The sequence below is a fragment of the Corvus hawaiiensis genome, chromosome 6 (assembly GCF_020740725.1).
Source record: "Corvus hawaiiensis isolate bCorHaw1 chromosome 6, bCorHaw1.pri.cur, whole genome shotgun sequence".
In the NCBI taxonomy this organism is placed as follows: Eukaryota; Metazoa; Chordata; class Aves; order Passeriformes; family Corvidae; genus Corvus; species Corvus hawaiiensis.
The window spans coordinates 15,521,417-15,539,657 of NC_063218.1; the positions used below are offsets into that span (position 1 = coordinate 15,521,417).

An 18,241-nucleotide genomic window follows, 5' to 3' on the forward strand; every position below is an offset into this window, starting at 1 on the left:
CTCAAACTCATTCATCACTGGATATGAAATGTAAACCTTGGAACTAGTATTTTGTTCAAATCCATGTCCGTACTGCATTTGAAACATTGGAAACAGGATCCCTGTGTCATGGACCTAACAAAAGATGTTTTATGGTCATCTTGATACCCGCAAGGCCCAACTTTCAGCAATAGCCACCATTCACAGAGCAGCTGTTTTGCTTTTATAGTGCTTCACTGGAAGCACTACTGTTTCTGAAACTTTGTTTTCTACTGTTTCCTTCCCGTGGAGAAGCCGGACTGTGGTGCCTTGATATTGGGGAGGTGGTCTATCCACTTTCCTGCAAGCACTATTACACATTTCCGCGTGTTTTGTTAGAAACACAAATGCCATGAAGCATCTTCCCTATTACATCCCAGAGACACCGGGCCGACCCAGCCCCATGTCCTGCCTGTCACAGGACAAGCCCTTGCATCACTCGTGAGGGAAGGGGTGAACACCAACAACTACCAACCCCAAAACCACCTGGCCGCAATTCGGATGAGGCTCCTCCAGGACAGGGGTGCCGGTTCGTCCCGCGCTTCCCCTTTGGGTCAGTCCCGCTCTCGGCTGCGGGGAGGGGGCGGGAGCGGGTGCCGCAGGTCCCCGAGCCGCCCGGGGCCGCCCCGGCGGGGCTCAGCGGAGGGCAGCTGCCGCCGGGAGGAGCCCGGGCGGGGAGGGAGAGACGAGGGGAGCCGTGCGCGGAAGGGACTGCCTCGATGGGCTTGAAAAATCACTGCAGCAGCGGCGGCGGGCTAGGGGGAGATGCAGTGCCCGGGCTGCGCGGCCGCGCCGCTCTCCCCGCCTCTCCCCTCCGGCTCCGGCCCCGGCGCTGGCCCTGCCTCTTTTCCCCCGTGCCCGGCTCTAAACTTTTCCCGCCGCCCGCTCTCCTCCCGTGTGTGAGGGAGCCGCGAGCTCAGCGGTGAGCGCCGGCCGGGAAGCCCCCGGCACGGAGAGGCTGCTAGCGGCGACAGCCGGAGTATCCCGGGGAGGGGAAGCCGGCGGGGCGGGCGAGGAGAGAGGCGGGCAGGGCGGGGGTGGAGGCGCGTCTCCCTGCTGAGGGAGCCGGGACTTGCAGGGCTCTGGGTTTTCCCGACCACTCTTTCCCCTCCCCACCCGCCCATCTCCCTGCCTCCCTCCCCCCTCCTTCCCTCCCGCCTTCCCTCCCTCCCCTCCAGAATTAAAGTTGGGACAGTCGCGCTCCGGGGATGGGTGCGAGCCAACGCCTCTGCTGCCGGCTCGCTCTGCTCCCTCCCCAGGTCGCCCGGAGCCCGCGCCCCCGCCCGCCCGCCCAGGAGGGATGCTGCTCCGGCAGCTGCTGGGGCTGCTCCGCTACTGCTGGCCCTCCCTGCTGCTGCACTGTGCCCTCCACCCGCTCTGGGGGTCCCTCCAGGTAGGGCCGCCCGAGCCCGCTCGCAGCTGCGGGGCGCGGGGGGCGGCGGGGCCTGGGCGGGGGAAAAGCGGGGGCGCGGGCAGAGCCCCTCCGGCACCCCCGGCACTGCGGGGAGGAGGCCGTGGTGGGGCGGTGGTCGCGCGGGCGGCCCCCGAGCCGGGAGAGCTGTTGCGGTCCCCGGTGAGGGCCCCCCTCGCTGGGTGCTGCGGGACGGTGGGTGTGCGGGACGGGCGGCCGGTGCCAGCCCCGGAGCGCTGAACTCGGTCCGAGCGTGTTCGGTCCCGGCAGGATGGAGTTGACTTTCTTCGGCGCGCCGGCGGTCAGAGGGTTGGGAAGCGCATTTTGCTGTAGGTGGCAAAGATGCACGGAAAGAGGCAGCGGCGGAGCGGAGCCCCGGCGATCATGCCTTGCCGTGGGTTTTCGGTGTTGATTGCGAATTAAATTGAGGATTTTCTGGGTAAAGGGCTGAATCAGCTTTTGCCAACTCCGACGCTGTGGTGTTGTGTGACCTTGATTGTAATGTGGGCGGCCAGCAAGAGAGACTGGGAGAAATTGGTATACAGTGAGGGAGAGCGCCCATCCAGTTTGGAGAATCAGAACAGCAGCAAAGCTCAACTCAAATGCGTCACTTCAATATTTTAAAGTTTATTTATAATATATGTCTTCAGAGAAGTGATTGATGAGCCAGCCAAGTGCCGTTCAAGAACAGACCAATTACAGTTTCTTTCTTGGAAAAACAAAGTGGAGAGTCCGCATCTTTTACTCCCTGATCTAAACTTAGTGACTCCCAAGAGATTAAAGAGAGATGTTGTTTGTTTTAGCATCTTTTCTCTTGCCATGAATGACAAAGAGGATTTGTGCTCCTTATGGATTAAAATGAACAGAAATACAACAAAAACAACCACCTTTAAACCAATATCCCCATCATAAAAATTTCTGCCAACTCTACCTTCCTGCTGTCCTCCTCAAGTATTCAGGTAGCTAATCTAAAGTTAAACTATAAGTGCATTTTTCAGGGAAGCGCAGTTGGGTGAAAAGAGATGCCTCCTGCAGCCTCTCTCTGATCAGTCAGTTGAGCAGACAAAAAAAGACCTTGGATAAACATCTTTCTGGCAAACTATTTACATGATCTAAAGCAAATTTTCGAAAATAATTACATTTATAAAAATTGAAACAGGCTCTGAGAAATACAAAAGCCAAGGAGTCCACCAGCCTTTCTTTGCAATACTTTGGAATTTGGATGCGTGTCCCGTTCATCAACTGTGCTTGTGCTATTACTTGCTGCTGTGTTGAAGAACAAGCAATAAGCCTGGTCACTCTCAAACTTTTTTTCAGTTTTCCCAAAACTAGGCTATGTCCAGGGCTCCCATCAGCAGGTTCCAAAGGGAAGGGCAGGTATGGAATGCTCACTGGCATGCCAGCCTTCCATCCTTCCTGTGACTGAAACTCCTTCATCCTTGAACCCCTCCCATGATTCCCTTCCCCGTGTTGAGTCATAATCCTTGCTCTTATCTTCAGTCTCACAAGCCATTCTCTCCTTGACTAATTCTGTAGTGTTGCAGTCGCTCCTCTGCCCTGCTCCATCTATAGCAACAGTCATGTTTTCTCACATCTTCCAGCTCCTCTTCACTCATTTGTCCCCACAAGGACTTAGTGTGGCATAGCCTTCCCTCCCACCTCTGCATTGCCTCCTTATGCCCTGCCGTGAGACACTTAAGAGAATCAGCCAGATGCTAATCAAAGGAGAAGCATTTATTTTACTAAAAACAAAACCAAGACAAAACCCACAATCTTTCCTTATTAGCGTGGTAGCCAGTTCTGTGACAAGAAGGAAGGGATGATTCTGTCAGAGGCTTTTGACATAATTTAAAAAAGAGCAGAAAGGGTCATGATAAATAGCAGGGTGACATTTTTTCTGGTTTTGTAAACATGGATCTGGATTAACTCTGATGTGAATTGCACAGAGCTGTCCTGGGATTTATGCAGTGGTGTAGAGATCTCATCTCATCTCATCTCATCTCATCTCATCTCATCTCTGTAGACTGCTTCCAAGAGACAAAGCTCTTGCCACATCAGCAGGCTTTTAGAGGTCTCTGTGCCTTTTCAGTCAACTGTACTTTTCTTTTAAAGCTTTCCTCCTTTTACCTGATTAAAAAAGTCACAAGAAGGCCACCCTCCAGGGACTGTATTAATCCTCTTTTCCTATCCCACTCTGTGGAATGTACTTGTGGACTGCTGCAACCCCATGGGACTCTACTGAAATACTAAACAGTTCCACATGCAGATTTATTCTTCCACTGTATGCAAAGCAGGACTAGGATCACTGTTTCTAAAAGAAATCTTGAATTAAAGAGAAATATGCCACAGGCACAAACTTCAACAGAGACTGCAAAAGGAAACCTCCAGTTATCACATTGTTTTTTCTTCCCTGGATATTTGTGGATCAGATTTTCATTTCCATAAGTATTTTAAAACATTTGTCCTTTTTTGCAAAACATATTCACATCAAATGCACAAATCCATAAAGTCAACTCTACATATTTTCAGAGCAGGGAAAAAATTCATCAGCTTGAAGTCCAGGCAGCATATGTCTAGACTGGCCAACTGCTCAGTGTGTTAAGAAAGCCTCGTGCCAAACAAGCAAAAGTTTCAGATAGGCCAAGAAAAGGTGTTCATGGCACCTCCAGCACCTGGAGGAATGTCTGGAAGAGCTAGGGAGCAAACCCTGTGGATCCGTCTCCAAAGGTGATCCCTTTGCCAAGGCAACCTCTGTGCCACAAACTGCCTGGCAGCCTGGTGGGTGCCTGGTGGGTTTCTAGTTATGCCTTACCTGCGAGGGTATTCCAGAGCCATTCTGGGGCCATGGAAGAGTCCAGCAGAACAAATAAGCCGTGAAGTTTGAGGCCAGGTTCATTTAGATGACCTGGCCATAGAAAGGTGTGGCTCTTTCAAAATGCTTTTCTTTTCCAGCCACATGCTGTAAAGGCAGCTTACCTTGAATTGCAGACAGTAAGAAAGAAACACGGAGTATTATTTCATCATCTTCTGCCAGAGCAAGATTGTTCCCTAAAGCATATTTTCTAGTGATTTTTTCTGATTACCTTTAGAAGACACAAGTAATAGCCTTCATTTCTTTCATAAGAAGACTAATAGACATCAACAGGAAGATTTTTTTCCTTGAAAAGGAGCCAAATGCCTTTCTTTTTGCCCTGCTTCTCTCTTGCTACTGTTATCTGCTGCTTTATGTTACTGTTACTGTTCTATCTTCTTGCTGCAGTCCTTGACTATTTCTCTCCTTGAGGCCCTCAACCTCGATTTGGGTCTTTCCTTTTCCTGGCAGATTTCAACCACCTTAAAATATCTTTGTTTTTAAAACTAAACCTTTAAGACAAACCCCTGTCAAGGTAATATTTATGTTCCCACTTCTGTTTTCTAACAGCCACACATTTTACCCAGTGACAGGAAAAGGGAAACAAATAGGTGATAAAGCCCATACTTTTAAATGTCAGTTCTTTCCTGACTATTTAAAAATGATCATGGGAAATTTTTATAGAGGTTCAGGCTAAAGTATTGAGAAACAGAGCAACTTTTTTCTCTTTCTTTCTTTCTTTCTTTCTTTCTTTCTTTCTTTCTTTCTTTCTTTCTTTCTTTCTTTCTTTCTTTCTTTCTTTCTTCCCTCTAAAATAATATTTTTAAAGTAGGCAGGAGCAGCAAGTGACTGGTCATGTATGGGGTTAATCTTGTCTGCAAAGTAATTGAGAAAATTATCCACAATTTTCTGAGGACACTATTACCAGCCTAAGGTAGGAGAGCCTCCAGGGATTTAAAAACAGTCAATAGCTCTAAAAAAAGACAGAGCAAGCCTTTGGTTCTGGTTGATATTAAGTTAGAGCAATAAGTCAATGTAGCTTTGCTATACCAGCACTGTCTTCAGACTTCCATATGCAAAGCTGCTTCTGGTCTGCAAACAAAGCTGGCTCTAAGTCTGCTCAATGTTATTCTTCCCTGTGTCCATCCTCTCCCATCACACTGCATCCTGCAAGACTGGAGTGAGCTCACAGGATTCAATAACCAAGGGCCTAGGCAGGGGACAGTAGTTGTAGCTAGGAGTTAATAGTTGCTTCCTAATCAGTTGCTGAGACCAGTGTAGAGGTGTTGCCCTCCTCCTTCTGCCAGCACAGTAAATCTTGTCACACCTGTTGAACGAGGAGGTACTCCAGGTGTGCCCCCAACACTGCATGGGAAGGACACTTCTCTCACAGGGCTCTCTTTGGGAGTGTGCCTGGACCCCAGCCCCTCACGTGAGCAGTGTTGGAAGAGCTGAAACAGCATGGAGGATATTCTGCTGCCTGGGATCCCTTACTTTAAAAACAAGTAAACCTTCTTAGCAGACAGATTTATTACTAGTCATGAGGGATTACGCAGCCAAGTCACTTTGATTCATTAGAGTGTTGAGAGAGTTTGTGTAAGTTCCTGGAAGCTGTTCTGGGATGGTCTTAAACCATCCTCTTACTGTTACCTGATGGTGAAGGGGAAAGTTGGAAAGCACTTGTGCTGAATTTGTTTTTCCCTATGTCTGGTAATAGATTTAGACAAGCTGTTTAAAGAACTGAGCCTTCTGCTTTATGCTGTGCTGAGCTGTCCTTCCAACTCAGCTACATGTAGCCTTTTCTATTCTTTTCTCCCTCCCTATAATATTTAATCAACAAAGCCCTACCTCCATTTCCCTGAGGCCAGAGTAATGCGTCTTTCTGCATTTAGAAACCTCCTACGCATGTGAACACGTCCTTTGTGCAGTGATGTTGTTTTAATTAGCCACGTCTCTCTTTTTGGCCAGAAATATATAAAATGACTGTGTACAGCTTTCCTGCAGCCAAGAGGCAGTGCAGCCCTCTTGGTGCCCAGCTGTGGGTAGTGGGAGAGGCACGCTGGCTGTGCTGGGGGCCAGGCTTGAGCGAGGAGAGGAGAAAGACTGTGTGCTCAGAGCTGGCAGGGGAAGGGAACCAAAGCTTGGGCAGAAGAGAGAAGTGGGGAGAAGGCAACCCTGGGTGACCCTGGCAGAGAGGCAGAAGAAGCCTGCCTAAAACAGATCAGAAAGCATGGCATGAGACATCCTCTTTGTAATGACCAACATGTTGTGGAAAAAAGCTCATTAAAGAAGGTGATGTTAGGCCAAAACTATTAGGACAATAACCCGCCTGAGACCAGACTGTACAAGACAATATGCTAGCATAACTCTGCTTAGCTTCAGCAGGACACAAGTCTGTCCCAGGCGGTCTCCTAATACTTACATTCAAAGTGCTTGTTAGATAACATGCTTATTAATCTTTCAGGCTTCGCTTTGTCTCTTCAAAATTGTATCCAGTATAAGTCATTCAAGAAGAGCTGGCTTAGAGACCTCTGAAGTTAACACCACTCAGAAGCTTCTGTGATGCTCAGCAAATTTCCTTTTCATTGGGGACTGACTCCATTTTGTAGCATTGTATTTTACTGAATTTTAGTGACTATTCCTTGAATCCATAGTTATGTAAATACTACTGATGATAAGAAAAACATGCTGTTAATAAATGGTCCTTGTCATGACTAGATGAAGCTACTGAATGTATCATATACCAGTACTGGCTAAATCATTGTCCATGGCCAAGTGATGTTTATACTTGGGTTCTGCAATGCCTCATCTTCACTTTTATTATTAGCCAGCACTGCATCTTGCAGAGGCTACAAAGTGGCGTTTCTATTTTAACCATGTTATTGCTGTGGTCCACAGATGATTAAAATGCGGGTAGCCTCTCCTCTTGGCAGGAAGTGAAACACCCCGTGAAATCCTCTGTGAACTTCCAAGTGAGGCTGGCAAAGCAGAGGAGAGATGTCCTCTGGCTTTCAGTTCTGCCATAAGGAAAATGAACATAATCCTGACCCTAACTGTCTTGTAATTTTTATTAGCTCTCTTTGGCTTGCAGCAATGACCCTGTGAACAATGCATGCTGCTAGATGGCTTTCCTAAGGAAAGAAGGCTTATGCAATCATATTGTCTGCCACTGCCTGCCTTCTCCTTACCCCATAATAACTCAAAAACCAGCTGCCCAATTTCAACCAAATTTGACAGAGGGAAAGAGGTCTTGAAGATATTGTGTTAAATAAAAAAAAATTAAAATGGGGACCACATAGGGAAGAGACATCTTAGGAACATTAGCTCAGTTCTCACTACAGATCTGAGGTGCCACTCAGGTACTCAAGTCTAAGAAACAGATTCATCAGTTTTCACTGTTCTGCTGCTCATGCAATGACTTGTTTCTTCACAGATCACTCAGGGTGAGCCCCAGAAGTCATGCTCCAAGCCTGTAGCAGAGAAATTTACAGAGAGCTGCCAGGAAATTTGCCAGTGCAGGCCACCTCCACTGTTACCACCGCCTCCTCCACCTCCACCGCCCCCGAGGTTGCTAGCGGTGCCAAGTAAGTAGCTACTGGTACAGTTGTGCTGTGCTGAAGAAGGACAAAGTGATGGGGACACCTGGACATACAGGAGAAAGGATGTGGGAAAGGGCACAGCTAGCTCATTTGTCATTTTCCACTTAGCAAATGGAAGAAGAAATGTTCTCAGTAGAGATGGAGATCTGTTTTCTGATCAATGAATAATTCTTGGCTTTTGGAGGAAAGCCAGAGAAATTCCCTCCTTTCATTGTGTTATATATGACTTTCTGGTTTTAAATGGTTCCCTAATCCCCTAGCCCTGGGAAATGCTTTCCTACGGAGACAGTGCTGTGCTGCCCCTTGAGTTGCATGACCTCCTTTTTAGCCAGGTTTGCAGCTTGAAGGTCTGGGTGCTCCAAGGCAAATTAATTTATAAGCAGACAAAAATCCAAACACTCTGTCTAGACCATTCAGTACGTTTGACTGTTGTCAAGACACTGGAGCACTACAGTTTACCATAGCAGTGAGTCAGGCTCACTGGTTTTAAATTGCTTACAACTGTTACAAAAATAGGAGGCATGTCAGGAGTCAGTGGCAAGGGAGAAGTTTTCCCACTAATGCACATACAGGCTAAGACTCATTTATTTCTCTTCATACAAATCAGTGCTTACTGAGCCTTACCCAGCACATCCAAGCTCCTCCTAATTTCCAGCCATGCATCCCCATGACCAGCACACCTGGTGCCTTCAATTCCTGCTGGCTAGCTCTGCCGCTGCTTTCCACATCAGTGTTCCTGTGATCCCTGACATACAGATAATTTCTGGGGAGTGATAGCTGTCCCCATGGTCCCTGCACAGTGGGACAGAGCTTCCCAGTTCTGTATGCACCCACTGGGTTCAGGGACACAGGCTGGGTCCTGGGTGTTTGGTATTCCAGTAAATCTCCTTAAAGCTTATGCATTTTCATAAATTCATCTTTCCCTATAAGGCTGCCTATTAGTTCTTCTCCCTGCTTATATAAACTCTCATGAGAGCAGTGTTGCTTAGTGTATCCAGTATCCTCAGCACTTCCCCCAAGGAAAAATAAATCATTAGGTATCATCATCTGGCTGTTTGTCTTTATCAGCACCATCTCCAGATGTGCATAAGACATAAAGAAGGCTTCTGCGCAGCTTTTAGTCAGGCAGAGGACAGGCAGAATTTTTCAGTGTCTTTTCTGCCAGGAGCATGCTTTGTACTTGTGCTACACTGCAGAAAATTAAGGCAAAGGCAGAGAAAAACCAACAGTGAAACACTTGGGAAAGGAAGTACAAAGACAGCTGGGAAAGCAGAGAGGGATGGTTTTTATAGCAGGAAAAATCTCTTTCAGTGTTCAGGAAAATGTCATGGACAGTAATATTGAAAATTACCTTGATCTTTGTATCACAGACAGAAAATAAGGTACTTTGTCACTCTCTTTTCTTGTACCTGGGGTACCCCGTTGCCCTGAGGGGGATGAGATGTGGCGGAGGGTTGTCACAGGGACCAGCCCTGCTGACCAGCTGCACTGGGAAGGGAGCACCACTGCCAGGCTGCTTCCTCTCCATCAGGCAGCTGCTCTGAGTGCATGAATATGTCCCCTGTCAAGTGGGAAGGAAATCATGTCAGAAAAAAGGAAGTCTGTCACACACTGCAAAAAGAAGAACAAGAAACCAAATGGGCCTGTGACTAGGATAGCCTGATGCTTTCTCAGGCTGGATTGCCAGGTGCTAACACAGTTCTAAAAATGAGCTGTATAAATCCAGATGACTAATATTTAAGCAAGTGACTTCATTTCAAATACAATGAAAAAAAGAGATTCCACATTTCTTTTACTGGTACGCTTTAGAGTAGCAATCAAGTGTCTCATCTTGAAAGATGCTTTCATTATCATCAGCTGTCTAGGCACTGTGATTAGTCCATGTGTACAGCAATCCCCTTCCTTGGGAGAAAGAACAAGCCTCGTGGTTAAATATTGATGTTACAGATAGTGCTTTTAAATGGTATTCAGAGGAGAGGGAAGTAAAGAGCCAAAAGCTGTCGTGAAGTGGTTGATGCTAGACTTGCACTTTGCACTTTCTAAGTGAATAAAGTTTAGTACTGAAAAGACCTCTGCAAAAAAACAGCAGTCCAGGAGCTGCAAGATTTTTACCTTTACAAGGTACAGTGTCTGTGCCATGAGGTACTACATAAAGATGCTGGAATTGCTTTCAGGGCTTTGTCAGGTGCAAAAGGCTGCAGTCTGCTAGGCACCGTCCTTAAAAGCTCTCTCTGCAAACAAACTGAATATTGGTGGAGATTTAGATCAACTTTAAAGCAGTTACCATGGTTTGGGCTGGGTGATTAAAGCCAATAGATGCAAAAATCCTGTCTATCCAGTCACTACAGACACTAACAGTTCAGTTATCTGCTGTATGAAGCATCTTGTGCTCTTTGACGTGGCCTCCAGCTGCTGCTGTGAAAAAGCAGGGAACCTTCTGTGTGTCCTGTTAGTCCCACCTGATTGTTTTACAAACCCTACTTGGCTGTATGGGATGGCACTGCATAACTGTTTGTGAACAGCTGAATCACTCCCTGAAAGGCTTTTGTTGTGCTTGAGGACTTTTAGGAACAATTACAGTACATTTAGTGTCTCTTTAGACATTTCAATATTGACAGGTTGATCCAGCAACAAATCTTTAGCTCTGCTTCCTGCAGATAGATTTATACAAAATCTGTTAAATGCAGACAATCCTGGAATTCACATATAATAGCTGGCAAATGCTGTGTTTACTCTGAGGGGAAATAACCTAATTCCCTCTGCAGAAAATGGGTAGAATCACACACAGCTTAGCAGGCAGTCTAAAAGCACAAGTAGTGTTAGGAGCACCAGCTTTCCATGGTTTAGGAGACACTTCCCTGTTGCAGTTGTGTATTTACATCAAGAATGTGTGGGGAGTGTTTCAGCACACCCTGAGGAGGCACTGAATAAATGAATGAAGCTACATGAATATGGGAAATTTAATGGAATGCTTTTGTCCTCCTTCAGGGATGACCCCAGCTCTCCTTTCCCCATGTTATCTAACTCCTTCACACAGACCACTGGTGTTTCTGGTGCCCCATCCAACTGCTGCTCTTGCCTCCAGTGCCTCCACTCTGCAGCCGATTCCATCATGGCAGCATAACCCTGTGCCTCCTCCTGGGAATTCGTCTGCCTTACAGTATCTAGATGAAGGCTGCCGTCAGCCATGCTGCTTCCTGTGCATGCTGGTTCTCTCAGAATTGCTGGTTCACCCTTATCTTTTTTTGCAAAGTGGGACACATGGAGTATTTAAGTTTTGACTTTCCTGAGCTTCATTTCAGAGGGAGTTTTTTGTCATCCCATGGAGATACTGCTGTCTGGTTCAGTACAGATGTGTACCTTACTGAGGGGCTCCAAGGAGAGGGGCTCTAGCCTGTGTTAGAAGTAGCTGGGATGGTGGGGACTGTGTGATGAAGTGGTGAGGACTGTCAGGAGACATGGTCCCTGAGTCCGTGGCAGTTCCTCCAGACAGTTTGGCACATTGATGTTTCCGGAGTAACTCCCCTTATGCAAGCAGCAGCCTGCTCTTTAACCCATGCCTAGAAAACTGCTCATTGATGAAGTGAAAGGAAAGCTCATGAGGCTCTAAGGGGCCTAAGGCCAACTGAACTTAGATGCTGACAGCAAAGGAAGAAGGAACTTTCAATGAAATTGAGTGTGTTCCCTAGATGTGGCTGTAATGACCTGAAGGCAATAGAGATGCTCAGAACCTGGCCTTTAATTAACTGTGTCTTTTTCTCTCCATCTGCTTTCCTCCTTGTCTCTGGATTTCAGCCAAGACTAAGACAAGGTGGATGGAATACTTGTTTAGGCAGCATTTCTAACCCAGCTTCACAGACCCGTGAGATTAAGCTAGTTCAAGTCACGTTGACCCTTGAAAATCTGAAAAACAGCTGTTGTCAACCCTTAAATACTCCGTGAGCATGCAGGTTTCTCCAGGGGCATTGCAAAGAAGAAAGGACTTTTTCTGGAAGTAAAAGCCAGGCTTTCAAACCAGGAAAGGGGGAAGGGGTTAGAGCTAGACATACGCTGTAGTCAGCATCAGTTTTAATCTGTGTAAGGTCTTAGGAAAAAACAAATTCAGACGTGACTTCTTTAAAATGGTATGAGGAAGAGAAAGGATGTCCTTGCATGTACCCCTCACTTTTTGGTGAGCAGCATTTGCTGTCTCTGCTCTGCCCTTCTCCCATACTGGGTGAGGAGTCCATGGTATTGCCATCTGCTCTCTGGATGATGGAAGTGTTCAGTCAAACATTGCTTCAGTCAAAATTTAGAGGAAACTTAAGCTGAGTCTGGGTACATGAACCAGTCTCTAACATTTGGATGCTTGCACATACATACAAAGTGAAGTCTTTACAGCTCCTGACCTTAGTAGAAGTTTGCCCTGAGCTGTCAGTTGAGATCAAGCACGATCATGTCAGTGCAAAGCCAAAGTGAATGACATCACCACAGAGGACTCTAATCTCCATGCAGTAATTGTATAATTTTGTTTTTCAAGATGAAATCTTTATCTTTGGAGACAGAGCATCTAATTAACTAATTATTTGGACTGATGAAAATGCCAAAATAAAAATGACCAACTACAAGAAGGGTGAAACCTTTTGGCAACTATATAAGCTCAGATGTACAGCTTAATTTCAGAAAGCATGCAGGGTCCCTTCAGTGCAAGTAGGAAAGCTAAAGACATTCAGATCTTTTGGGACAGATCATAGATTCATGGAATGGTTCAGGTTAAAAGGGACCTTAAAGATCATCTAGTTCCACCCCCTGCCATGGGCAGGGATGCCTTCCCCTAGACCAGGTTCCTCAAAGCCCCATCCAAGCTGGCCTTGAACACTTTCAGGGATGGGGAATCCACAGTTTCCCTGGGCAGCCTGTTCCAGTGGCTCACCACCCGCACACTAAAGAATTTCTTCCTGGTATCTAATCTAAGCTTATGCTCTTTCAGTTTAAATCCATTACCCCTTGTCCTCAGCCATACATGCCCTTGTAAAATGTCCCTCTCCAGCTTTCTTGTAGGCTCCCTTCAGGTACTGAATGGTGCTATAAGGTCTCCCTGGAGTTTTCTTGAACTCTCTCAGCCTGTCTCATAGAAGAGATGCTCCAGCCCTCTGATCATCTTCATGCCCCCCTCTGGACTCACTCCAAGAGGTCCCCATCCTCCTTATATTGGGCCCAGAGCTGATCACAGAACTGCAGATGGGGTCTCATGAGAGTGGAGTAGAGGGGAGAATCCCCTCCTTCAACCTGCTGGTCACGCTTTTGTTGATGCACCCAGGATACACTTGGCTTTCTGGGCTGAGCACACATTGCTGGGTCATGTCAAGCCTCTTGTCCACCAGCACCCCTAAGTCTTTCACTTGAGGGCTGCTCTTAATCTATTCTCTTCACGGATTTTATTTGTACTTGGGATGGCCCTGATGTGGGTGAAGGACCTTGTTGAACTTCATGAGGTTTGCACAGGCCCACTGCTCAAACCTGTCCCCTCTGGGTGGCATCCATTCCCTCCAGCATGTTGACTGCATGACACATCTTGGTCTTGTCAGCAAACTTGCTGAGGATGTGCTCAATCCCACTGTCCGTGTTGCTGACAGAGATGTCACACAGCACCAGTCCTAATACCAACTGCTGAGGAATGCCACACATCTCTGGACTGCCACAATGTATATCTATTAGGCAGGAATCTGAGGAACAGGAAGAGTCTGGAACTTCTTAAACTTTGTGTGGGTTTTAAAGTAACCAGAGTTTTCCGATTTGTCTTGCTAATTCTTAAAATAGCCTTTCATAGCAAAAACTTGTTATAGAAATAGACATTGTATAGCTCTAGGACATAAAAGAATAAGAAATGGGTTTTTCTGGGTCCTAAATCCTGGTGGTAGGATGCACAGGTGACCCAGTGTGGATTCAAAGAATGAGTTTGAACCTCATGCTGAGTACTGTCTCTATGTCGCTATTCCAGCAGGAAAGCTGAGCATGGTCCTGATGCTCACCAATACATTTCTTGTACTTGAATGCTGATGTGTTTGCCTACTCAATGCCTAAAGGGCTTGTGTCATTGGCAGACGTCTGATTGTCCCCCAGGAGTTGAGGGGAAGTTGTGATTGCAAAATGAATTGAAATCTTCCTGGAGGCCACAATGTGTCTTCAAATATGGCATGCCCGATAATCAGCTCAGGTCAGTCTGATGTAGGCTGCAGCAGTAGGAGTTGAGCATCTCAGGCAGCTCTGACTTTAAGTTTCCCTTTGGTTAGGCACTTCATTTTGTGAGGGCTTTCTATCTTTACAATCAGCCACTGCAAAGCTGCTGGCCATAAGGTCTCAGCTGGCAGGACCAGCCTTCACCTACTGCCCTTCTGCCTGAAAGACTTGTTCAAAGTAGTTTTGAGATATTTGGACATGTTTGAGGAATCTTGGGTGGATTTCTCCCAAGTGATGCCCAAAGGAATTGTTAGCAAACAGGTGGGGCTGGGTTTGTTTTATAATATGAGGAAGACATTTCCCTCCATACTGCATACAACATAGTGACTACCAAAACTGTACAGCTGAGAACTACAGTAGCCCCAAAATGGCAGGGCACACATTGTCTCCTGCATGAAGACAAATACAGTAGAGACTGCTACTGTGAGAGCAAGTCTGGTCTAGACAGTGACTTTTTTAAATGCAAACAGAATGCTGAAACAGGGAAGCCCTTCCAGTTTTGGTAACACAGCTGTCATACTGTGAATTGCAGTCTTGTATGAGAGCATTGTTCATAATTTACAAAGCAAAACCAAAATTCAATTCTTGTCATCTCCCACATACATTTTTGTGTTACTGGAGGAATGTGACTCTCAGAACTGGTGTAGGATTTTGAGGCTTTCAAATCTAAATTGAACTCCAACCCCACAGCCTGGAGCCATGGCTGATGGCAGAAGTAGAGTCTAGTCCAGGTCCCCATCGTGTTGTTTTCACATCACAGACAGTACCTTCTCTCTTAGTACAGTGAACCAAATCATTAAGCATTCAAGACTGGATTAAGCAGAATTCACCCATCTAAATCAGAAATGCAATGATTGGATTTTCTGCCTCAAACTGCAGGCACTCTGATTTTATCACCAAAGACATAAAGACTTCAAAATGCTGCTATTTTTTTCCATTTAGCTCAGTTATTTCTGGGGTAGGAGTAAAAGTTACAAGTCCTCACCTCTCAGTCAAAATAAGAAAATTATTTATGGTGAGGAGATTTCTTAAGCAGCAATCAAATAGGAAATTTGAATAGTTTGAGCATCTAAGATGTTATATTAAGTCTGAAGAGCTGGATTAGTGACTAGAAAGCAGGTAAGACTGGAAAGGTTCATGCTAATACTTTCTTGATAGGATTCTGCTGTCACTCTTTCACCTAACATCTCCTCATATTGAGCTGTTTTAAAATCTCTGTCTTTCTGTTTGAAACACTGGTAAGATCAGATGGTCAATCACAGCTTCCAGTGCTTTCCCATTTCAGAGTTTTTCATCACAATAAATTCTGAAATGTTTTGTCAAGTCTAATTTTTATTTAGGCAAGTGATGAATATTTCCCCTGCTCTGGGACCTTGCATATTTGTTTTGAATTTTTCATACAGTAATAAATCTATATAATGGAAAAATCCTCTCTCTTGAAAATGCATTTTGAAGTATTTAAAAGTAAGAGCCTCAGGCCAGATTTTGCAGTGCAGGAATCAGTGGGAATTCTGTTGTCTATAGATTAAAACCATTGTCTAATTTTTAAAAAGAACCATCACATCTTAAACTGGTTCTGCAATAGAACAGTCCTTTCTACTCTGAGATGCATACTCCAACAGCTTGATTTTTTTTTTTTTTGTTTTAAGCAGAAGGAGTTGGCTAAGCTGAAGACATTAATTCCTTCTGTGGATGGCAGTCCATTTGTACATGCCTACCATTTCACTGATTAAGAAGATAACAAATCTTCAGTGAAGTTACTGATGAGTCAGAGGCTGCTGATTTACAAGTAATTGCAGGTTCACCTGCTCCTGGCAGAAGGAGTTGTGCCTCATCTTGACAAGCCAGAAGTAAATGCTTAATTGGCAAAAGCTGTTCCAGCAGGGAGGGCTAAGCAGCTGACCTCAGAATATGTTCTTGTAAGGGTTTTGTGCATTGTATTGTTGTGAACATGATGTAAAGGTGTTGCCCTGCTTGTGTAATTGCAACTTAAGGGTAATATTTAAGTCAATGCAGCAGGTCAAGGAAGCAGTCTGGAAATTTGGGATGTTAACCCAAAGTGAGGACATAGTGTACATTAATATAGCGTGAATATAGGCTAATAACTGATGCTGCTGCCAAAATCTGTCATTAATAATTATGCAAGTTAATTTAACCCTTCCACTAGTAAATCATATTGCATTATAACTACATAAATATAGCAGCAAATTGCCATTCCCTAATGCCTATTTAAATGAACTATTTTATAATTTTGAAGTGTCTTTTAAATGAAGCTGGTATTTCATCAGTTCATTGGTTAGAAATATTTTTAGACAAAGATCTGTTCCTTGACAAATGCTGCTATTAAACTGGACTTTTACCAATGGAGCAGATTCTCTTGAATCATCCCTGGACATTTTCCTATCCTTCTGGAAGCGATGCATATTCTTATTTCATAGCCACCATCAAAGGAAATGACTGTCAGTGGAGCACAGGGAGGGTTTGGTTTAGCCCTTGTTTCAGTCTGGCAAGGGGCAGGTGCTCTGCCTCAGCTTTTCAGGGCATCATTGTACGTGCGGGCTGCCCACTGCTGGAGGTTCAGTAGGGAGTCATGGTCTGTGTAAAGCCTGGGGGCGGTGCAGATAGCAACCTGTAACCAATTTGCTTGCATTTGTGATTGTAAAATAAGCTGTGCCTTGTCTTTTAGCTTTCTGGGAGTTCCAGATATACTGAGTGGTGATTGAGGACTTCACATAAGGCATTTGGCATGGTGAAATACCTCAATCTGTTAATGTGATGTAATTGCCTTTTTAAGTGTTCTGTATTTTATGGAAACTGCATGAAAAATTATTAGTTGATAAATGTAATTTTACTTATATTAGAATTAAATTTACACCTGGTTTGGAAGGTCTTTCACATTTCAGTTTCATTTTACTCCGGGTGGGTCATCAATTTAATTTCCCTTAAGTTGAATCTGAATAAAATTTGGAAAAGTAACTTAAAAGCACTAGGTATGGGAATTATTAATTGATCTGCTCAGGGTCATTTTTAAGTGATCACTGTAGCCCTTAATTCCAGCAATAACTGAATTGTTGGAGTGATACAAGTGTGAAAAAACACACATAATATCAAGCAGGAAGATTATGTTTATATAGATGCTATACATCAAGTATCAGCTACATAGTCAGCTGGCTGTTCCCTAAAACTTACACATATGACTTGCAATATGGCTTTCTTTGTAAAGTGAACCCTTTAGAGCCATCTGCACTCACCAATCTAAAATGTATGTCTATTATAGTCACTCTCTTCATAAAGTGGAGTGCCCAAGAGGCAAACCATTGATTTTTCAGAGATGGACACAAACCAGTACCTTAGAAGCTGTCCTATTAACACATTAGGAAAATATGCAGAGTGTTTCCAAGTCTTCCACAATCTGTTTTAGGAAATTCAGTCTGTAGTTGGTTTTGTCTCAGACTTGCCTGAAGGCACTAATTTTGAGAAAGAGTCAGCGCTGAGATGTGAGACTTGTCCAATCTTTGCTATTACCTAGAGGTTCCTAAGCTCTTAAAAAAGCTGTTAATGATCTACAAGATCATGTCTTAATACCAGTAGCACAGAATTTTATTCACTTTGCTTAGCTTGTGACTGATGGCACCACTCATGTGAATACTGTTGAACTCTAAGAAGTTGTGCAAATCTGGACTTTAATTCAATCTGAGTATAAAACATTATACCAAGAAAATATGTCCTCTTTCTATGGGATTGAATCTGCCAGCCCTCAGGTATCTTATTAATCATTTGCTGGTGAAAGACTGGTCATCACTGTAAGAGTGTAGACTCCTGAAACCATGTTTCAGCTGTTTGAATTTCAGCCTATATCATCCCTCCTTGGAAGGTCTGTTCACTGTAAGAGCTGAAAGATTGATAAGCTTTCAGAAGGCTTGATGGTCACATACTGGGCCTCTCAAAAAGGAGGCATCTTGCCCACCTTCCAGGGAATGGTGGAAAGAGTGTCCAGGGCACTGCTTCTCCCTCTGCACCAACCTGCTGGGAGATCTCAAGAGAGTCAACTACGATATCAGACACCCAGAGTTACCATATCTGAAACAGAGATATGTTTTCATCTCTGTAAACTTTGTATTTCAGACTAGTGGATCTCAAGCA

At 45.0% G+C, this 18,241-nt stretch overlaps 1 protein-coding gene across 5 annotated transcripts in view; it reads left to right on the forward strand.

Annotated features, from left to right (window-relative positions):
• The first annotated feature begins 1,156 nt into the window (after positions 1-1,156).
• PRIMA1 (proline rich membrane anchor 1) overlaps positions 1,157-18,241 on the forward strand; it is a 50,599-nt gene continuing 33,514 nt past the window's right edge. The window contains exons 1-2 of one of the 5 annotated variants that reach the window (XR_007204342.1): positions 1,157-1,411; positions 7,714-7,864. Coding sequence is in view for 4 of the 5 variants with exons in the window: in XM_048307446.1 (XP_048163403.1) it covers positions 1,319-1,411; positions 7,714-7,864 (244 nt within the window). In the remaining variant the exon portion in view is untranslated. The remainder of the gene's footprint in view (positions 1,412-7,713; positions 7,865-18,241) is intronic. The other 4 variants (XM_048307446.1, XM_048307447.1, XM_048307449.1 and 1 more) reach the window with 4 other exon arrangements.